We start from the raw sequence: 24,638 nt of genomic DNA on the forward strand, positions 1-24,638 counted from the left end.
GAACTCAGAGTTAAATCTGAAACATTCTGGTGAGATTGGCATGAATGCTATCATGTTAAAGGCTTCTAGAGGCAAGCTAGCATAGTTTACACGCCAGCCGACCTATTTATAGAGCTGACTCCTTTCTGCAATGTCAACTGTAACATTATACTTATTTTAAGCTTCAGCATCTCAAATATCAGCGTCTACTAGTTGTACAGTTCTCTCTTATTTGATATCAGAAAACCCAATGGAGCCTTCTAAAGAACCTAGTAGGATTAGCAAAGATAACTTTTTAGAAGTTCCCAGTTTATCTTTTTCTTGTTCTGAAGATGACGAAGTTGAAGCTACTTTCAAACCTGGTTTCTCCCCTCAGCCTGCTAGGCGAGGTTCTGATCCTTTTGAAAATATGTACTTGGACACACCATCTTCAGGTACGAGAAGAGTCTCATTTGCTGACACCTTTGGACTCAATCTTGTGTCTGTCAAAGAATTTGATTCCTGGGAATTTTCAAGTTCTGGAACCAATTTTGACATTAAAAAGGACATTTTCCATACAGAAGAATATGTTTTATTTCCACAGTTTGATTTGCCTCCTTCAAAAGAAGATCTTATGCAACAGCTACAAGAGCAGAAAGCAATTTTGGAGTCAACAGAGTGTTTTCCTGGGTCTACATGCATGAAAGGCATTATTAGAGTGCTGAATATTTCTTTTGAGAAGTTAGTATATGTGAGAATGTCCTTAGATGACTGGCAGACACATTATGACATTTTAGCAGAATATGTTCCGAATTCATGTGATGGGGAAACTGACCAATTCTCCTTTAAGATTGCATTAGTTCCTCCTTATCAAAAAGAAGGCAATAAAATTGAGTTTTGTATACGCTATGAAACTTCTATTGGTACGTTTTGGTCAAATAATAAAGGCAAAAATTATACAGTGGTTTGTCAAAAGAAGGAACAAGAGCTGGAGCCCATGAAGCCACAGGAAGAAGTTCCTAATAGACAAATAAAAGGCTGCTTAAAGGTAAAACCAAGGTGAGGATATATCTTAATATTTTTACTCTTCATGATCATAAAGTTTAAAAAATATTATCTCATATTTGTAAGAAATAGCCATTCTGTTTAAGACATAATTTCTGTTGTGTGTGAAACAATGGTGGTAGGTCAACACTATTTAAATAACAACACTATTTTTTTCTTCTTCGATGAAAGGGAAAACATAGATATAATGTAACAGACTTTGAACACTGTGTTTATTATGTACCTAATGAGTTATGAATGGCTTAAGCTCAAACCATGGAATATAGTTTATGAACATGTAAAACTATTTTGTCATTTAAAGTAAATTTATTTCCAGAGGTTTTGAAATGTCTTTCCTATACTTAAAAAGCATTTCTCCCCAGCTGTTTAATATCAGCTGGTAAGAAATATAAAATTTTTATATTTTTAATATAGAACTGTATAGAACTGTTTACATACCTACCTAGTGTTTATAAATTTGCATACACCTCCTAGAAGTTGTAACAAACTTCTTAATGATTAATCAAGTCACATAGACAAACTTAGAGTTATACATGTAAAGTTAAATCACAAGAGCTATGATTTAATGATAAATGTAGAGAAATACATAAATATATAAGTAATGTATACATTACACATAAAATTTTATAATTATAATCAAGTGTAACATTATGGAAGATAAAGTAGTATAATTTAATAAAAGTAAATGGAGCAGAATAAAAATGACCCAAATAGAAATAAGAATACTCAGCTTTAGAGATTTGGGATATGAGCTCTCATTAGTAACCTTGTTCTCTTACTAATATAAAAATATAAATAGAAGTGGCATTCAGTTCTCTCTACTGCAAAGTTAACTGATTTTTGTGACACTAGGTTAGTAGATAAAATACCCAGAAAGCATATAATCTCCCCCTACTCTTCAGTGTGTGTGTGTGTGTGTGTGTGTGTGTGTGTTTGTGTGTGTGTTCATGTGTGTGTGTGTGTGTGTGTGTTTCATAACTGATATACTAGATACAGCCAAGTGTTTGATTCTTTGAGAGGTCCATACTATCACTAAATCCCAAGATTGTAGAAATTGTTCTGGAAACAGTATAATATGATGAAAATAAAAAAGTGCACAAGGAATCAAAACACCCAGATTCTTATTGGAATTTAACAAAATTCAAGAAATCATTTTTTTAGCCTCTTTATGCTTACAGTTTCTTTTCTTTTCTTTTTGGGCCATACCTGGTGATGCTCCTGGGTTACTCCTGGCTCTGCACTCAGGAATTACTCCTGGTGGTGCTTGGGGGAACAGCATAGGATGCCAAAAATTGAACCCAGGTCGGCAGCATGCAAGAAAATCACCCAACCCACTGCACTATTTCTGCAGTCCATTATCATTTGTTATATGTTAATAAGTTATCCTATTAAATGTGTATTCTAATGTTTAATGAACTAGCACTGGCAGAAGAAATTTAATCAAATAAAAATTCCTATTTGCATAATCTTATAAAGTCATTAGAAATATTGACTATTTCGTTAGTAAATTATGTTACTTTTCTTAATCCAAAGTAAGTCTTTACAGAATTTAATTGATGCAATTGATATACATGCAAAAACAATTATTTTTGTTTATAAATATACTCAGCAACATATTAGCTTAGACAAAATAAGTTCAACACTTTTTACAAACATACATGAGCATAAAAAACATCAAATATTTTACAAATAAATAGTTGTCAGTATCTGTCAAAAATGCTGCATAAACAAACTTTACAAAAAGTTTAAAAGTCAAATTTTGGCTCAGTTGCTTTCCTGAAAGATCAAGCTGAAGCTTTAACTCTATTAGCAGTATATATCAAATAATGGTATAGATTGGTATATCTTTCATAGGGCAAATTCGACCCGATATCAAGAAAAAGAGAAACAAATAAAGCCAGTATTCTACCCTGTTCTTCATATTTTTGGAATTTTTCCTTTAGCTATGTGTAACTATATACACATATACATTTGTATACAGAAAAGTAATCACTTGGATTCATAGTGGTCACCTTTCAAGTTTTAATACCTGATTTGGGGAAAAACCTGAGAAGAACTAAACCACAAGCCAGTCCAAATGCTGTAAAGTTTCCTAATGACTTATAAAAATGGAAAAAAACCCTCCCTTTTTCAAAACCACAAATACATTTTCTACACTTCTATAACTTAAAATGACCAACATAATTCATACCACATTTTGAAAAAACATTTTCCTCTGGAGGAGGCCTTTTGTGCTACATTTCAGTCCAACATGAATTTCTACATCTGATTTATATACCACTCAAAATGGAGTGCATAAAGGAAATCCTGACATATCTGTAGAACAGCGTATGCCATAATATAATATTTATACAGCTTTTCCATGATATAATTTATATGCAATGGGGTTTCAAATATTTCTAAAACTCACACAAGAGAGCATTATCAAATTTCTAAATGAACATTGCAGTTGGATTTCACTGCAGAGTATTTGGTTAGGGGATATAGAATACTTTAGTAGTATTATTTTACAAAACATGGACTTGGCTTCATACAAATGAAATAACACTTATTTGATCAAAAATTATAACTTTTAAAATATTCTCTTTCTGCAGAGTTACAGAATTTATTTTTTTTGTTTTTATTTTGGCTAGTCTTTAACTTTTTTGTCCTTTGAAACTTAGAAGTAATTTCTTTTAGAAGATAATATAAAAGATAAATTTATGTGGATTTTTACTTCTTACATGCAGTGAGATTGGTATTACTCTATAATGAAAGTCAGAATTAAAATGAAGCGAAGACTTTTCTAATGCAGAGAGGAACACTTAACTTGAATTATTTTTAATACCAAAATTAATTTTATATCAGAACCTAGAGATTGTTTTTCAGAATGTATCAATCAACTTTCCACCAAATACAGATGAACTGTGGGAATAGATTTAATGGGGTAAGATATATGATATGTCAATCATTCTAGGCACTATGGTTAGATTTTGAAAATCTCTACATCAGTGTGATTGTGTATTTTCCTTGATACTTCTTAAATCTATCCACTGTGTCCAGAAATAGATATCTAGGTGAAAAGGAAACAGAGTTCCTTTAGTAGGAACATGTGACTTAGAGTGACCCAAAGCTATTCAGTTGCACTGAGAGGCATGCATCATGAGATACTTCCTAAGTGACACCTATATGTGGCACTGGGATATGTGCTATCAAACAAATTAAGCAGATTGCTGATCTGCAGCCAGTGGGCTTTATTTCAGAATAAATGAACTTAAGTGACCAAAATATATAAATACACTGATATAAAAATTACATTAAATATACACAGATAATTAAGTTGAAATTTCATGCTGAATGAAAGAACCCTAAAGTTAAGAATATGGATATTAAAGTTAAACATAATCTTCACCACATTTTAACTAGGTTTTTTAATCTGTTGCTTGGGAATCATAGCACCCTTTCATCCAGGGTTGTCTGAGATTTCCAGTATATAATACAATTTACTGGTAGATAATACTTTTTGATAGGGCTATTTCGCTATATAATGAAGTTATCAATAAATACTAACTCTATAAGTTGACAAACTAACTCAAGCTTTAAATGGTTTTGTAAAATCCTAGCAAGAGTCAACATGCCCCAAAGTCTCCACTCTCTGACTCAAAATACTGCTTTAAAGAGTCAGTTTTGTCTTTTGAAGGATTTTAATAAACAAGCAAAAATACTTTAATCATAATATTTTGAGAAAGGCTACCTTATATCCAGAATATCTAACAGCTGGAAAATGTCTAAGAACTACTGATAATTCCATATTTAATGGATAAAAAAAAGAAAGACCAGCCTAGAAAGTGTTTTTTTCAAATATAAATTTTATTTTTTTGATTCAAAACACATTTTTAAATTCGTTTATTATACAACATGATCATTCAAATATTTAACCTCTCTCTTAATCATAATTTTATAATCTCTTATTTCTTTTTAATAGTGAGACATCATGAGGTACAGTTGCAGACTTACACATTTTTGTGCTTGGGTTTCAATTATACAATGATCAAATACCCATCCCTCCACCAGTGCCCATTTCCCACCACCTGGGATCCCGGTATCCCTCCCACCCCCCACCCCCCATCCCACCCTGTCTCTGTGGCAGGGCATTCCCCTCTGTTCTCTCTCTCCTTTTGGGTGTTGTGGTTTGCAAAAGAGACATTGAGTGGCAATCGTGTTTCGTTTATTGTCTACTTTCAGCATGCTTCTCTCATCCTGGTAGGATCCTCCCAACACCTTTATTTGTTGTTCTCCTCTTTATCTGAGCTCCCTTTTCCCCTAGTATGTGTGGTTGGCCTCCAGGTCATGGAGTAAAATTCCTGGTACTAATATCGGCCATTCTTGGGTGTTAGTTTCCTATTTTGTTACTTTATGTTCCCCAGATGAATGCAATCTTTCTATGTCTATCCCTTTCTTTCTGAGTCATTTTGCTTAACATGATACTTTCCATGTAGTACCACTTGTATGTAAATTTCATGACTTCGTATCTTAAACTAAGAAGCTTCTGCACCTCAAAAGAAACAGTGACCAAAATACAAAGACAGTCTACAGAATGGGAAAGGATATTCGCCAACTACACATCTGATAAGGGGTTAATTTCAAGGATATACAAAGTACTGGTTCAACTCCACAAAAAGAAAACATTCAACCCCATCAAAAAATGGGGAGATGAAATGAATAGAAACTTTGACAAAGAAGAAATCCGAATGGCTAAACGACACATGAGAAAATGTTCCACATCATTAATCATCAGGGAGATGCAGATCAAAACCACAATGAGATATCACTTCACACCACAGAGACTGGCCCATATCCACAAGAACAAAAGCAACCAGTGCTGGCGTGGATGTGGTGAGAAAGGGACGCTCCTTCACTGTTGGTGGGAATGCCGACTGGTTCAGACCTTTTGGAAAACAGTATGGATGATTCTCAAAAAATTAGAAATTGAGCTCCCATTTGACCCAGCAATGCCAATCCTGGGAATATATCCCAGAGAGGCAAAAAAGTATAGCCGAACTGACATCTGCAATTGTCTGTTTATTGCAGCACTCTTTACAATAGCCAGAATCTGGAAAAAACCTGAGTGCCCGAGAACAGATGACTGGTTATAGAAAGTTTTTTTTAAAAAAAAAGCTAGTAATTTTGTGTTGAATAGACATGCACCAAATAGCTACCTATTTGGCCACAGACATATTATTTTTATTTCTTAAAGCATCTGTTTATATACTTTTAACATAGGGAGAACAATTACTGACCTATAAATTAAATCCAAGTAAATAATGTCTTTTTTAAAAGTTTAATATTTGAGCTATAGCACCGCGGGTGGGGTGTTTGCCTTGCATGTGGCCAACCCGGGTTCAATTCTTCTATCCCTCTCAGAGAGCCTGGTAAGCTACAGAGAGTATCCCACCCACACAACAAAGCCTGGCAAGCTCCCCATGACTTATTCGACATGCCAAAAATAATAACAAGTCTCACAATGGAGATGTTACTGGTGCCTGCTCGAGCGAACTGATGAGCAACTGGAGGACAGTGCTACAGTGCTACCATGTTGCACATATATTAAAGTTGTCATTGAAATTTAACTATCTCTGCCATTGTTTTCAAATCTTGTCAAACTAATTTCCCAGTATTTGAATTTGTCTTCTTACTCTGGACATTATAGGTCTCTTGATGTTCCCAAATTCATTCAATAAGACTTCATTAAGGGCTAGTGTAGAGGTACCATGTTATTAAGTGCCAGGATTCAACTGAGAAACCTGGCTAAAACTTGTGACAGGGTGGTGTGAAAGAGAGGTTCCAAAAAGAAAGAGAAGTAGGGGTTGACAGCAATAAACGGGAGAGAGAAAGAGAACACAAAAATGGAGTCAGAGTCTTTGAGAATCCATCAAAGTCATGGATATAAAATGAAATAGCAAATGTTTATATTGTGTTATTTTGTTTTCTAGTATATGGCCTGTAACCAATCTTGTGCACTGGTGAATGGGTGTATTTTTTGGCGTTCTTTCCCCCCACAAGCTGTTAAATGTATGTTCCTAATAGTTGAGTACATTGACTGACTTCATCTCATCTTGTATTTTATGAAGTGAAACCAATATTGTTATTTTATGTAAAGAAACACCATGATATAAGTGTTATATGGCATTTATAACTTGGCCATGTGAATGCAAATAAATTCCTGAAAGATTTTAATGCCAAAGGAGAATTAAATTGATGTCAATTTTGGTACCTGAGGAATAAAAGAAGGCATATTCAAGATTGGGAAGAAGAGAAATACTTTTTACAACATGATCTCAAGATAACAAAATTTATATGTCAAGTTGGTAAAACCACTAGTACACAATCGAGGAAAGCATTAGAAAATGGGGCATAAGATAGGATTATGTTGCAGGTTTCAGAAAGAACCTTTGGATTGGACACTGCCTTAATTTGCAGTAGAATCTGCCATCCTGGAAATATTCCAAAGGTGTAAAAAGTCTCATGAGGCTTTTATAGTATTCCAGAACTAACTTATTTTGAGTGCATACTAATTGTGGAAGCCACGTCTGATTAAGGGAGGGAGCTCTGACAAGGGCATATGGAAACATAAAGTGCAGCTGCACAGAACGCATCAGGATGACTGTTTAGATTCTGCCAGCTGGTTGACAGCAAGGAGCCAACTCGCTTTGTATTTCCTTAGACTTGTACCAGGGCTTTGGGGCTTCCTGGTGTTGTGGAAATCAAAACCTTCTAAGCCAGAGTTTCCCTAGTTGTGAAACTTTTCTGGTAGAAAAGGAAGAATATGGTCTCATCATTCAGAATTCCTCCCAAGCCCCAGTTTAAAAGAATCGTTACAGATGCCATGGGTTGGAATGGATCCTTTGGGGTCTCAATGAGCCAAACTTCCCCATTTGAATCCCATCTGCAGTCTGTAAACACTAGGGGCCAAGAACTCTGAGCCAATACAACTCCAGGCCAAAAAAAAAATTGGAAAGTGAAACAGGTTCTTTTTTCACCTTCTTCCAATTCTATTGACTATGACTCTTGTTTTTGTTCTGTTTTTATCCCAAAAGGAGTAATGTAAGACATGACTTAGGGTGGACATCTGAGTGGCTCTAATTGTCTAGTGTTCTGCTGATTTAAAATATCTCCTATGCTCTGACACCTAACTATAAAAATACATTTGTATATTTAACTTATGTGTATTTTAGGTATATTTATAATCCATTTATTCAGGTATCCTTTTATTCAGATGGGTAATAATTTCTACTTGGCAGAGTTGTCATGAGATATATATTAGCTCTCACATGCTAGTACCTATCCCAATTGTTGACACTTTGGGAAACAAAATGGCATTGGTGATAAAACTCACGTGTTAAATTTTTTGAGTGTTAGCTCTAAACCTGAGATTATTGGAGGAATGCTGTTTTTCTCATTATCATTAAAAGTGCCAGGACCCAAATTAGTCCAAATATTTTCAAGATTAGTTACAGGTTCAATAATTTGGGACAAAAACCATGGTATAGTATTTATGGCATTACTTATGAAAAAAAATAATTTCCAAATTCCAACAATGTCTATACTAGCAAAGAATTTTGGAACATTACCTATTCCTAAGTTGAACACCAGTTATTTTGCGTGTGTATGTATGTGTTTTAAAATAACTACAAATTTTCTCCAAAGGTTGTTTATAAGATTAGTGTTTTGGAGTAAATAGCTGAATACAAAGCTAACAACTCCACCTTGCCATATCTGCATAACTAAAACTAGAACATGGAATTAAATTTTGTATACTATTTTTCTCAAAAAATATATACAGTTAACTCTTGGCCTTTCCTTTGTTTTAACTATATTCTGTTTCTCACCACCAAGTAAAAAAATAAAAGGTTCTTCACACATATCTCTCAAATCTTTTTAAGTATTTATTTTATTTCTAATAATTTTCCCTGAGTCACTTATTTTAGTTATATCTAACACAAAAATAGACATTAAAATAAATAGGATTATCTTTTACTTAAAGATATTTATGGAAAATAAGAATTAGTTTCTTTTTATTTATTTATTTATTTATTTATTTATTGCTTTTTGGGTCACACCCAGCGATGCTAAGGGGTTACTCCTGGTTCACGCACTCAGGTATTACTCCTGGCGGTGCTCAGGGGACCATATGGGATGCTGGGAATCGGACCTGGGTTGGCCGTGTGCAAGGCAAATGCCCTACCCGCTGTGCTATCACTCCAGCCCAAGAATTAGTTTCCTAATCAGATTATTTTATTATATTGTTCAATGACTAAGTATATTAAACAAACCTGCTTAAGGAATTTGGCCATTCCTTTCCTCTAATGCAATTCCTCAAATGGTCTGTCTGTGTTGTATGCCAGTTGTTGAAATCACAATTGCAAATGGAATACTAACCCCCTAAAACAATGATTATTCCTTCTGTGGAGCAGTGGCTTTGAATTTTATTTACCATTGGAGAAAATTGCAATAATAGAAAACATCAGTATATCTGTCAAATTTATTTGTAAAACATACCAAGTGTTTTTTCTAATTTTGTAAAACATGTTTTATCATTATTTTATACTGATGGTATTGTGATTACTTGTGAAAAATTAAATCATGGTCCGAACCAAACTGATGTCACTCTAAAATTATAAGAAAAAATTTAATTCTAACATCCATTGTGAAACATAGGGGCATTGATGGAGGGTGTGGGTACTGCAGTGATGGTGATGTGAAATAATTTTATACATCAATTACTCGATTTTAACACTGTATTCCTAAACTATAGTGAAAAGTAAAACTTTTAACCAAATAGATAGCAGAGTTTTTCAGGTGTTGCCTTGCAGGTGTACCTGAGTTTGATGCCCAGGACTACACCTGTTCCCTGAGGCATGCTGGGAGTAATCACTGGGCACAGTCAGGAGTAAGGCCTGAGCACTACTAGGTGTGGTCCTCCAGGAAGATTTTTTTTTAAATTGTAACTATATTTACACAGTTACTTAGGATTGTTCTGATAAATACCACATTTATCAGACATCTATGGAAGAAGCTGGACAAAATTCCAACATTTTACTTTCTGTGAGAATTAGTCTCTGGAATTAGTTCCTATGAGAATTCATCTTTGGAAATAACTAATAATTGTTACATCTCAACTTTTTCAAACTTTTTTGAAGTTACCAATAGAAAATCTGCACTTTACAAAAACGTAATCCTCATTATGATGCTAGAAATAAGACTTTTCTTTAGTGCAAATAAAGTTATAATCATTTCAATGTTAATACAGAACTCTATTTCTGAACAATTTTGATTGAACTGTACTGCAGAAGACACAATTTAATTCTATCCTTTGCTTTCAGGCAGAATGATTCTGAAAACTACCCAAGCCAAATGGTTAAATATTCTCTCCTGGGAAGATTTTTATTCTTCAGAAATGTATCCTATGGGGAAATGCTATGTATTTTTTTGTGGGCATTAGTACTATCCTATGTATTTAATATTGTCACTAGTTTACTTTGATTTTCATTGAATTAAGTGTTGTAATTTCTATATTCATGCTTTCAAATTGAGCAGAATTATATTATTTCTGTGACTGATTTCTACTTTCTAAGTAAAATAACGTCAATATGTTTAGATTCCTTCTGCCTCCTTGTGGAGGTCCTAATAAACTAACAACCAGTTTGTAGTACTTTAAAAGGAATCTCTCATATTAAAAACATCCTGACTAGATTTACTTGAAGGTAAATGATGTTGATATTACAAGGATCATGCAGTGCCAGCACTAATACATCAGGGGTGGCTCAACAAATTGGTAGCAAATTAGCTAAAGAGGTTTTCCAATTCTTCCCACTCAAAAGAGTACCATTATTATTCTAGTGTTATTATTCCTGTACTTCGTATAGGTGTCAGGAAAGGAAAGGAGATGATATTTTACAAAATTTACAGTGCTTTAGAACATTATTCAACTGATCAGTTCTATCAAAAAGATTCCTGTGTTAAAATTTCTAAAACACTTTTTTTGGTTTGCTTGATTTGGTTTGGGGGCCATACTGGTAGTGCTCATGTCTTATAACTGGCTCAGTGCCGAGAGATCAGTCCTGGTGGGCTTAGGGAACCATATGGGGTTACAGGGATCAAACCTGTGAGAGCAACATGCAATCAAGTGCCCCATCTGCTGCATTATCTCCCTGGTTCTATAAAATTTCTAAAACATTTTTAGATATGTAAGGAATAATTTTGAATTGCAGTTAGGCTAGTTTTCTGTTATATAATTTGTAAATGAAATTTCATTTAAGACTAATTGTATAGAACTGGAAAATCATCCTGTGGGTATGATGCTTTCCCGAATCCCATAGGGTTACCCAGAGCCTTACCAGGAGTGAATCCAGAGTGCAGAGCTAGGAGCAAGCTCCAAGCACTGCAACTTGTGACCACACCCCGAAAACCAACCAAACAAACAAGACTACTTGTATAAGATGTTGAAAAGTTGAGCCTGGAATTCCTTAGCATATTTTATGAATAGAAAAAACTTTATTTCAAGGATTGCATTTTGTTCATACCTACCTTTATAGTTGCCTGACACTCCTAAAATGTAAGTGCAATATTTGATCACCAGAATATTGGAGTTACCAAGAAACCACCAGAAGATGTAAACATTTTCTATCTTCTTAATTTGTTTCAAATGTAATTTTTTCCTTTACTGAAGGTAAAAATTTATTTTCTCAACACCATAAATACTTGAAATCTGTTTTAGTTGTGAAGAACTTTCACTCAGATTTCTTCCTCAGGGATGCCTTGAAATTCTGAAATAATTTAACTTTCTACTTTACCCAAAGTGAAAAAAATGTTGGAAAGAGATTTTAAATAGATTTGTAACAATCAAACATGAAATAGACTAGGTGATTTTTAAATTGATATAAGTGTATCTTTTGTAGAAAGGCTCTTTTGTATTATTGTCGATAAGCAGTATTCATTGAAATATGTGTTAGATTTTCTTATTCTGTATGTATGTAGTTTACTTCAAAGTTATTTGTACTATTCCAATTGTGTATGAGCAAAAACTGGAACAACTAATCCAGTTGATTATTTAGAAAATTTATCATAACAGTATAAGTTCTGCAACACATCTACATTCAAGTTATGATTGATGCATTACTGTTTCTGATAAAAATTAACACACAGACATTTTTTATTTAGACCTTGTCTCTATTGTGTGTGTAGTACATATAGAAATACATTTTTCATAGTTTTGTAAAAATAATTTCCTATTTTAGAGGCTACTGCCTTACATGTTGCTGACCTGGGTTCTATCTCCAGCACTCCATATGGCCCCAAATCCAGCCTGGCGAAATCTCTGTGCACAGAGCCAGGAGTAATCCCTGAGCATCTCAGGTGTGGCTCAAAACAAAATGACAAAAATAGTATTCAATATTTTCTGTGTTGATAATATAGTCGTTCAAAGCAGTGACAAACCAAGTTGTTTTTAGGTGATGCTCGTTAAATGAACATTCAAGGAATTTGTTTACCTATTCCATAAAACGCTTGTAGATTAGTTGGACTCTTATTTCTTTTGTAGTTCTCTTTACATGATGTCACTTGATTTTGTATTTTCATTACTTTATGATACCTTCTGTAAGCCACACATATTTCTGCCCATATCTTCCCATGAAGTTGCCATTATTGAGATAGGAAAGAGAACACCCAAAATGAAACAGTGTTGTCTGTCATATTTATAAGCTGCTATGTTACTGGTCAGAAACAAAATGAACATTTAATATTTATAATTTTTATATGCCTGGACTGTAGTCAGATATTAAAAAACAAAGTATAAAAGGGATATTCATGTTTCTATCAACCAAATCATTGTCATTCAAAATTCAAAATCATACAGAATTGAGCATATTAACAGTTTTAACATCTAATAAACTCCAAATTTAATCATTTATCTTTAATTACCAAGACATCTTACTGTGGAATATTCTCATTATTGACTTCCTCTCCCCCACTTCCCCCCGCCAAGCCTTCTTATGTTAAGTAACTGTCATTGTCCTCCCGTTGTTCATCGATTTGCTCGAGCGGGTCCAGTGACGTCTCCATCGTGAGACTTATTGTTACTGTGTTTGGCATATCGAATACAACACGGGTAGCTTACAAGGCTTTGCCGTGGGGGCGAGATACTCTCCTTGCTGGGCTCTCCGAGAAGCGCGGAGGAATCGAACTTGGGTCATCCATGTTGGCTGCATGCAAGGCAAACGCCCTACCGCTGTGCTATCGCTCTAACCCATGTAAAACTAAATATCTTAGATAAAAGAAATATTCATTGATCAGACTTTAGCTTTCTTCATGCTATGATCCAGATCAGTAAAACCAGAGTCAGAAAAATCTAAGAAGCTAAATAGTGAAAGATTGGAGGCAGATGCGATGGAGGCTGTTGTCTCAATAAATGTGATTCTCACTGGTTCTGACACTCTGGATTCTTGGTCTACTGGTTATACTGTATGCTTTTCTTTACCTAATGACTTCCTTTGACTGGGTCTTTTGCCTCTAACATATTTCTCCTGTGCACCTATACCAAAACACTATTAGGTTAAATAACAGTTTTCATTTGTCTTTAGATGATAATCTTGGTCTTTTTTTATATGAAACAATAAAAAGAAATAGAGATAAATATGTGATTCATTTTGATGTTTGATGTTAAAATCAACAAAACGGTAACATGCTTTGAATGTTTTGAAACTTTAAAAAGAGAGTTTTGTTAAACAAAATTTTTCCTGCTTTGTAGTTAGTTACTTGTAGATTTTTCAGACAACAAAAACATTTTAAATGATTTATGAATATAGTAACATACCCAAATGGTAGTACTGGTATCTTTAGCTATAACGCATTTAAACACATTTAAACAATACTGTATTTTTTGTAGATATGAAGAATTGTAAAATATTTTAGAAAATTTGGAAAGATAACTAATTTTATGACAATAGTAATAATAATTTTATGATATGTATATTTTCTATTGTTTTGGGGACTGTGCTGGAGTGCTCAGGGCTTATTCCTGGCTCTGAGCTTGGGGATCACTCCTTTCAAGCTCTGGGAATCATGTGGAGTGCCAGGAATTGAACCTGGGTGGACTACATGAAATGCAAGTTTCCTGCTCTCCATAGAACACTTAATCTTATCAGCACCACCCTCAAAGCTCTGGGGATACAGCTCAGTGGTAGGGTACTTGCTTTGTATATATGAGTCTCTGTGGTCATTGACATACCAAAAAGTAAGTTTCATTGTAATTTTTCTAATATCCTAAAATTTTTTACAGTATAAAACCAAGTGTCCAGTTCAAATACAAATGTATTATTAAAGTTGGCAGCGCCTGGAATTTCTAAAAACTTAATTTTTGTTTTTCCATAAGTATCACAATAAAATAACTGCAAATTAAAGTTTTATCATTTACATTTACTTTCCATTTAGCTTTCATTGTACAAATGTGAATGAATTTTCATTGAAAATGTTTCCTGTGATACTAGATTAAATAACTTTTGGGGGAAAATCTAAGTATTGATGGATATGAAAGGAAAAAAATATCTGTTTGTAATGAATTGTAACCTCTGAGAAAATTATATTTTTGGAAGCACTTTATAAAATCACTGTATCACCGTATCACTGTCATCTTGTTGTTCATTGATTTTCTCGAGCGGGTGCCAGTAATGTCTCCATTCGTCCCAGCCCTAAGTTTTTAGCAGCCTCTCCTTACTCATCCTTCCCAACGGTGCTGTACTGGAGGTTCTTTCAGGGTCAGGGGAATGAGACCCATCATTTTTACTGTTTTTGGCATATCGAATATGCCATGGGGAGCTTGCCAGGCTCTGCTGTGCTTTATAAAATTATGATATGTAATTATGTGTAGTTTCCAGCATCCCAACCCTTGTATTTCTTCAATTCCTGTAGAATTTTGTGACTGCCGGTGGTGGTTTGGAACCAATTTGGAACCAGTTTTCCTCATTTTGTATCTGAATTATAACATTTGTTAGAATTTGGCTATAAAATCAAGATGGAAGTTTCATCATATATATGGACTATAACCTAGTGACCACTTATATCCTATACTTTGTGACTTAATAAGTTTGATTATTTAAAAAAAGAAATATCTAATTATATAAATTAAGAAATAGATTATAAAATTTTACTACTATTACCTAAGTGATATAAAAATTTCTCTCAGGGAGATAATGACTGGAGCACATGTCTTGCAGCTGCTGGCCTAGCTTTGATCCTTAGCTCCACGTGGTAACCTGGTATTTCTGAGAGCAAACCTCTAGCACAGAGTCAGAACAATCTTTGAGTACCACCTGGTGTGGCCCTAACCCTTCAAACAATAAGCATTAAAAATGAAATTATTTCTCAGTAGATTACTTTTATGTATTACAGAGTTGATAAAGATCGTTTCATTTCACCTAAATAAGAAATGAAGAAAAAAAGGATTTATTCAACCAAGTCCAAGAAACACTTAAGAAGGAATACATGTTTTTCAGTTTAGAGCCAACAATTCTCTAAAATGTCAATAATTCAGAAAGAATCATGAAATTCTTTTTTTTAAATTGTAGTCTAGATAATATGTTTACAATAGTATCAGCATTAATGGCTTTGTTGTATATTTACCACACCTCATCACCATCAAATGCTCACTCTAATCTAGCAATGTTCCTATTGTATATAACACTTTTATGGGAAGTTTCTACCCTCAAGTGTTAATTTTGCTAAAGGGTAATATTTACATACATAGCAATTTAATTGTCAACACATTGTGTGTTAAATGTATAACACATAATTAGAGGATGACTTGGAACATACCAAGCCATAAACATTAGGGAAAAGATTGTATGTAGGTTGTCCCGATTAGAACCTTTCTAACAAGGAATTGAACTTAAAAGAGAAGAACTTGAGCAGATGGGATACGGGAAGAAGAATATTTACAAAGAGTAAAAAACATCTGTTACAATGATACCTAGAAGGACAAAGTAGGGTCAAGCTTAAAGTACCTGGAAAGAAAATAACTGTGATAACATGGCTGGAAAAAATAAGGCAGAAATGTTGAAAGAGAAATATACAGTGTTGTTTGGCTGTAGGTTTTGAATTTAATTCTTAGGTCAAAGGTCAAAATACTTTAAGTATATTATTGTGAAAAAAGTATTTGAATATTGAATTTGAATATTATTTTCCCAATTTTTCAAGATGTTTATATCAACAATTTTACATAAAATTTTATTATCTTGAAAAATTGCATATGGTATTTATGAATTTCACCATACTTAAGATTAGATTTGGTGTATATAATCATTTGTGTTTATAGCCACTTCACTTGCTGCATCTTTTTTAGAATGCTTAAAACAAAGTTTTAATCAATTTTTCACTATTAATATTATTTATGAATAGGGGATATTTAACATAAATATATAATAGGTATTATGATGTTTATTTGAACCAATTTCCTACCTATATTGAACTAATTTCTTACTAATTTCCTTACTACTTTGATCATGCTTAGGCAAACATCTACCTTAAAAATAAAGCTTTAACTTTTCATATTTATTAAAACTTACTATTCTACACGTCCCAGTTTTTGTTATCTACACATCATCCCAGTTTCTGTTATTTGTATAACGTATTGAAATAAAATTGGTATGATTTATTCTATAGTAACAATGACCTCAAGATTGATCAAAGACGGGTAGTAGATTACATCTGTCACTGTCACTGTCCTCCCGTTGTTCATCGATTTGCTGGAGCAGGCCCAGTAACGTCTCCATCATGAGACTTGTTGTTACTATGTTTGGCATATTGAATACATCACGGGGAACTTGCCAGGCTTTGCCGTGCAGGCTGGATACTCTCCATAGCTGGCCGGGCTCTCTGAGAGGGGTGGAGGAATCGAACCCGGCTCGGCTGGGCTGACTGCAAGCAAGGCAAATGCCCTGCTGCTATGCTGTCGCTCCATACTCTGGTTTCTCTTCAGATGGCACACATCTTACATTACCTAAAAGAAAAGAAAATCAAGTTAGTTTCAACACACTCTTTAGCTTGTGCTTTGATAAGGAATAAAACAGAAAATACAATGACCTGAAGAAATGAAAGAAGGACTTATAGATTCACAAATATTAATTGAGCACGCACATGAATGTAGTGGGCACTTTCCTATACACTCGATCTACAACAGTGGAGTAATGGCAATCTACGTCCTCCTGGAGCTTCCAATTAAATGGAGGAAAAACTAACAAACAAACATTGGAATAAATAAATTATGTTAGAATATGATACATAGAATTGAGAATACAAAACATAGAGTGAGGTATCAAGAATAAGGAGCAAAGATTGTACTTATATTAAAAAGGTGCCAAGGGTTGGAGTGGCAGTACAATGAGTAGGGTGCTTTCCTTGCACATGGATGACTTGGGTTCAACCCCTTGCAACACATATGATCTTCTGAGCCCTCCAGGAGTGATCCCTAAGCACAGAGCCTGGAGTAAACCTTGAGTGCATGTATTGCTCAAAAATAAAAAAATATATATATATATATATTACCAAAATGATTACACTCAAAGTCTGTCATGAAGAAATCTGTGGCAAGCATATTCCAAGTTTTTTCAAAGACTCAGAGCAAATTCAAAAGATTTTCTCTAGACTAAGGCTTATTTCCCATAGGACAATCATTACGCACAGGGTTCTGAGAGATTTTGTGAGGGTAGGGTAGATGCAGATGAAATGCAAACATGCAACCAACAAATAGTTTGCTTTAAATCTAAACTCTCAGAGCCTTTATCTTTTGTGCCTCTGCTTTTCAGGAGTCTAGACTTCCATATTCTGTCTTTTTCATTTTCCTTTCCTGTGAAGAACTGAATTTCATATCTGTTTCTGAGACAGTAGAGTTATACTATAAATAGTACAATTAAGAACAAATTCTACAGTTAAGTTGTCTATAAAACATTAGATAATTCTATTTGCCATTAATTTTTTTTTTTTGCTTTTTTGGATCACACCCAGCCATGCACAGGGGTTACTCCTGGTTCATGCACTCAGGAATTACTCCTGGCCGTGCTTGGGGGACCATATGGAATGCTGGGAATTGAACCTGGGTCGGCTGCGTGCAAGACAAACGCCCTACCTGCTGTGCTATCACTCCAGCCCCTACCATTAATTTTTTCAAGATGCTTTGAGTATCCTCACTACAAGCATTATAGATACAAGCTATGTTTATATAAATTGGTACTTATAGAAAGAAAAATTTTAATAAAATGAATTTATATATGTATAACTCAAGTAAGTCACTATAAAACTGTGGTTCTGAAAGATAGCAATATACTCCTGTAATTCCTTCATTTACATGTAAAATTGGGAATAACAAGGTCATATTATTTTCTGTGGAATAGTCTTTTATGTATAATAAATTGCAAATACATTAAACTATTAGTCTCAATGGCAGATATATTTAAAAACAATTAGCTGAACATCTGTCTTTAAGAAATACTCTCACTTGGGCATATAGAAAGAGTACAGGGTTTGAGGGCCTTGCTATACGTGCAGCTGTCCCCAAAGCATGAATGGGAATGATCCCTGAGCTAAGTACCAGGGCACAGTCACCAGAAATGATCCCTGAGCTCAGGACAGTAAACTGTAAACACAGATGGATGTGGTCTGTGAAAACAACAAAAAGAAAACAAAACAAATAACAAAACCCAAGAAAACAACAAAAATGTCAACTCTCCCCTTTTATCTATTAATTTTCACCTTTAGACTCTCATTGTTTCTTTTTTTTTTCCCTAGTGTTTGTGTCGCCGCACTCAGGTGCTCATAGATGACTCCTGTTAGGGATTAGGGATCATGTCAAGGATCACCCCCCAACAACAGCCAAACCACATGCCCTATCTGTAGCTCTCCAGTCTGCTAATCATTTCTTGATTGTTCTTAGTTTTCTATGCATTACACTTTATACTACCTGTATTTATAATGGTTGTCTGGGTAATTCACCACTTAATACAACTGTAACACTGTCCTCCTGTTGTTCATTGATTTGCTCCAGCAGGTCCAGTAACATCTCCATTGCGAGACTTGTTACTGTGTTTGGCATATCGAATACGTCACAGGTAGCTTGCCAGGCTTTGCCGTCAATATGTCGAATATGTCAATACGTCGAATATGTCACAGGTAGCTTGCCGAGCTCTCTGAGAGGGGCAGAGGAATCGAACTCGGGTCAGCTGTGTCGGTCGCATGCAAGGCAAACACCTCACCTGCTGTGCTATGGCTCCAGTCCAATACAACCATATAAATGAAAAAGAATTTAGTAATCTGGATCTAAATCTTCACAAATATGATCAGCTTTTATAAGGAGTAATATAATTTTAAACAGAAGTAACTAGTGATTTTTAATGATTTTTAGCAAGATTTAGGATTTTTTTCTTAAAATATAAGGAAATTAAAAATCACTGAGGAATATGTAGGAAGTCCCAGGATGAACAAAAATGTTTTATAGACCTAGAAGTGGGAGAACTGTTGTTTATATAAATTTACATTAATTCCTACATTGTTGTGTATACTCTTTTCTACCCACATAAAATATTTGCGAGTATCACTTACATACAAAATGCCATGCACCTATGCTTTCATAGAGCAAAAACCATTATAGAAAAATATTAAAAATCTTTGTTTCTCAATTATTTTTGCATATAGTAAGGAAAAATTACAGCATCCCTACCCAGGATCCAATAAAAGATTTAAAAAAGGCTCCAATAAAAGATTAATATAAGTAATTTGGAGCTGGACTATGTCTAATATAGAGTATTTTTAAATTTTTCCAGATAATTTTATATGCGCTAGGGTGACTGGTATAAACAGAAAACATGTTATGGGATAATTTTTCTTTCATTTTAAAATGATGTAGTAGTTGCTAAAAGAAAAAATATAATTTAAACAAATGAATATTAAAGTAGCACTTTTGAGAATATGAGAATTTTTTATGTTTACAATTCTTTTTTATTTTTATTTTTATTTTATTTTTAAAATTTTTATTAGTGAAACACCTTGAGGTACAGCTGTAGACTTACAAATTTTTGTGTTTGGGTTTCAGTTATACAATGATTGAGTACCCATCCCTACACCAGTGCTCATTTTCCACCACCACTGATCCCAGTACCCCTCCCACACCCTGTCTCCCCCCATTCCACCCCGCCTCTGTAGAAGGCCATTCCCTTTTGTTCTCTCTCTCTTTTTGGGTGCTGTGGTTTGCAAAAGAGGCACTGAGTGGCAATCATGTTTGGTCTATAGTCTACTTTCAGCATGCATCTCCCATCCTGGGAGGATCCTCCCAAAACCCTTTATTTGGTACTGCCTTCTCTTTCTGAGCTACCTTTTCCCCTAGCATGTGTGGCTGGCCTTCAAGCCATGGAGTGACCCTCTTGGTACTTATCTCGGCTATTCTTGGGTGTTAGTCTCCTATTTTGTTACTTTATGTTCCCCAGATGAATGCAATCTTTCTATGTCTGTCCCTCTCTTTCTGATTCATTTTGCTTAGTATGGTACTTTCTATGTAGTACAACTTGTATGTAAATTTCATGACTTCATCGTTTCTACAGCTCAATTGTGTAGATGTACCAAAGTTTCTTTAACCAGTCATCTGTTTTGGGGCACTCTGTTATTACAGTGTTAATAAGTCTGAAACTTTCTTTTTCTTTTTGGGTCACACTTGGGCGATGCACAGGGCTCAGGCACTCAAGAATTACTCCTGGCGGTGCTCAGGGGACCATATGGAATGCTGGAAATTGAACCTGCGTTGACCGCGTGCAAGGCAAACACCATACCTGCTATGCTATAACTCCAGCCTCAACTCTGAAACTTTTAAGGCCAGAGAGATAGTCTAAAGATTACAGTGTTTGCCTTGCACACAAATGACCCAGGTTTGATCCCCAGTCACCTATAAAGTTCCTGAGCCCACAAGGAGTGATCCCTGAGCACAGAGCTAGTAGTAAGCCTGAGCAAAGCTGGGTTTGGGGCCAAAACCACAAACACAAATGAAAAATTCTGTGAGACTTTAAATACAAAATAAAGGACACATTAGAGTGATTTTATCTTTCATTTAGAATGAAGTGAATTTTTATGAATTATTCATTTTGTCTTACTGAAAAATGTATCATTTTTAATTCAGAAAATCAAACTTTAAAAATTTCATTGCTAAAGTAATGTGTTTACAAGGATGTTGACAGTAATGGTCTTTTAGTACACAGTTATCTTCCTTCCTACGACCAAAAACTTAGATATATAACATGCAACCAGATTATAAACCCTGACCCTCCTTTAGCTTTGTCTCCTTTTTGAGTCCATTAATTATACAGCAGCTGCATAATACCATTCCTGGGCACTTCCTTACCTGAATTTTAGGTAACTCTCTTATTAAGTTCATTTTTAAAATTATATATTTTTTCAAATTCTGAGAGGTGAAATTTTAATCCTAAACCTCTAGTTCTTATCTACTCATCTTTAGACTGCAAGAGTTATGAAGTTGGAGGTGCTCTTTTTTTTAATCTGCTTGTACAGGTGCTTTAATTTTTAGCATGAGACCTAGTACAGTTATGTTGAGTGAATGCACGCTGAATTTTGTCTAGCATTATTCTGAATTAGAGCGATATTCAAAAGTAGCACAGTCTATTTTTAAACTTATGTGTATTCTACAGAGTGATAACTACAGATTCTCGTGCTGCCTTGTCAAGGTATGGAAGAAAACACCATTCTTGGCAAAGTCTCAGGAGGATTTGGTTTGTACACCTGCTCTCTCAGTCTGTGCCCAGCTACTTTAGACAATCACCTGCTCCTTGCCCTTCAGTTTATATCTAGTTTCCAGCTCATCCTTTCCAAGCATCATATTGCTCTTGACCTAATAATCCCCAACCATAGTCAATCTTACTGAGGAGCTCTCATTTCAATTTAGCATTCCCTGGTAGTTAACTTTGCTCTGTTTAATCAGGGATCTAGAAGTCATCAACTGGGAAAGACAAGTGTCAAACTCCTTCATTTTCACTGCATTTCTCCAACTGTAGACTTAGAGAAATAAGAGAAATTTGTACTTAAGACATCTTACATCAATTAAACTTCTTTGAAAGCACAAGTTCACTTGATTTATCTTTGAATCTGCTTATAACTATCAGTCTAGCACCTGGGGAAACAAATGTCAGATTATTTTTCAGTATTTACAATTATATCTTTTACTAAGAAAGATAGTTCTATTAACATTATATTGTGTCCTACTTAAAGGATTTTATTAATTATAATATATGTATGTTTTATTCAGGAAAACAAAAAGCTTAAAGCTTATTTAAAATTTATATTTAGAGAGTAACCAAATCAAAAGTTTTTGCACTTGAAAAGATATAATCAAGAAAGAAAAATACAACTCACAGATGAATAAATATATTTATAACTCATATACATAATGGAATGACATCCATAACAGAATAATAAAATAAAATATGTTGATAGAAAAATGAATGATGTTAGGGAGAATTTGGATAAAATTTCCTCTGAATAAAAGCATATAACTATTGGTTTGTGCCAGACCCAGTAGGGCTTGGAGCTTCTATTGATTGTGTGCTAAGGAGTTGCTTCTGGCATTACTCATAGGGCCACGTGGTTCCACAATTAAATCTGGGTCTTCCACATGTAAACCATGCATCATTAAACAGTGATTGCTCTGCCCTGAAAATACACTGAACACAGACACACACACACAAACACACACAAGAAACAAAAGCATATAAATTGTACTGGACACTACTGATCACTAGAAAAAAGTAAATCATCCATAATGCGATGTCACTTCATATCCACTAGACTGACTATAATCAATAACACAGAATTAGTGCTGGTAAGGGTGTAAAGAAATAAATGGTGCATTATGGTTAATAAATCCCTTCATGGTTGAATTGAAAAGTGGCACAAACATTTTTAAACTAGTGTAACAGCTTCTCTAATTGTGAAAGGAAATATTACCACAAAATAAGCAACTTCACTTCTCAGTATCTTATCCAGGGAAATTAAGACATATACCCATACAAATAATTGTTAAATGTTTATGGAAACATTATTTTAAAAATCAAAAGGGGTCACAACTTAAATGCTCAGCTACTTATGAGTGGATAAACAAAGTGTAGCCTTCTATACAATGAAACACCAGTGTTTAGAAAAGAAGTAAGTTTCAATACATGCTACAAAGTTGATGAAGTTCAAAAACTTGCTCTGGAGTCCAAAGAACACATGTTACATAATTCCATTTGAATGAAATCCACAGAATAACAAATAATATAAACATTTGAATAATTCATAAGCATTATTTAGAAATGAAGGTGAGAATGCGAAGTAAGTCTGATACATGTAAGGTTTCTCTGTGAGATGATGAGGATTATTTGAATTAAATTTGTGTGACGGTTGCATAATTATAAAAATACTTTAAGAATTGAATGGATGGATTTTATGATATATGGATTAAAACTCAAACATGTTGCTAAGAACAATGAAAATTATATGATTTATACAGAAATAGGGATATTTTATGATAAATATAGTCTGACAAATTTACAGCTTTAGAGCATTTAAAGGTAAAGGCCCTCCCGTTGATCGTCGATTTGCTCGAGCGGGCCCAGTAACGTCTCCATTGGAGACTTTGTTGTTACTGTGTCTGGCATATCGAATACGTCCCAGGGAGCTTGCCAGGCTCTGCGGTGCGGGCGAGATACTCTCGGTAGCTTGCCGGGCTCTCCGAGAGGGGCGGAGGAATCGAACTCGGGTCGGCCATGTTGGCTGCGTGCAAGGCAAACGCCCTACCGCTGAGCATTTAAGTTTAGAAATAAGGACTTTTTTTTCTCCTCATATTTAGTAAATCATTCATTTTATTGAATTACCTTTGGAAGAGAAGGAAGGCCACAACTCTAATTGAAGGCTTTATATATGTGAAGCAAAATTTTCTCCACTGAGCTACATCCTCAGCCTTACAAATGTATTAAGATAAGTGTAGAGTTACCAGGTAGTTAGAAAATAGATATATGATGCCTATAAAATCCAGCTGATAAGTTATGTCATCATTTGCTTGTATGCTGTGTGATAAGAAAAATTACCTTTTCACTAATTCTGTAGTTAATTTTAGAGAAATAAGAATAGAAATTTGATCCCCTTGATTGTACGTTAAAGATTAAGCAACTTTTAACTCTTTTGGGCTTGGGGATCACACTTGACAATTCTCAGGGGTTACTACTGTCTCTGCACTCAGGAATTATTCCTTGCATTGCTCCAGGGACCATGTGGGATGCCAGAGGATGAACCCTGGTGGGCCGCATGCAAGGCAGACACCTTAACCACTTACACTGGCCTCAGACTGAGCAACTTTTACTCTAATATTTTTCTTTTTGTTTCAATGAGATAGTCGATGTTTATATTTTTGCATAAGTATAAGATCCCAACACAATAGTCAATTGCTTGTTCTATGCAGGACACTAGAGGGTGTTACATCTATTTCTCATTAATCTATTGTGTTTATATTAGTATTTGCTGGATTTAATTGCATTTTTTTGTGTGTGTCACTTTTG

General features: G+C 34.5%; 1 protein-coding gene across 1 annotated transcript in view; it reads left to right on the top strand.

The window, feature by feature from the left end:
* The first annotated feature begins 225 nt into the window (after positions 1–225).
* PPP1R3A (protein phosphatase 1 regulatory subunit 3A) overlaps positions 226–24,638 on the top strand; it is a 51,011-nt gene continuing 26,598 nt past the window's right edge. The window contains exon 1 of the mRNA XM_056118631.1: positions 226–1,017. Coding sequence (XP_055974606.1) covers positions 230–1,017 — 788 coding nt within the window. The 5' untranslated portion in view covers positions 226–229. The remainder of the gene's footprint in view (positions 1,018–24,638) is intronic.

This window comes from Sorex fumeus, unplaced genomic scaffold (assembly GCF_029834395.1).
Source record: "Sorex fumeus unplaced genomic scaffold, SorFum_2.1 ptg000037l, whole genome shotgun sequence".
Lineage (NCBI taxonomy): Eukaryota > Metazoa > Chordata > Mammalia > Eulipotyphla > Soricidae > Sorex > Sorex fumeus.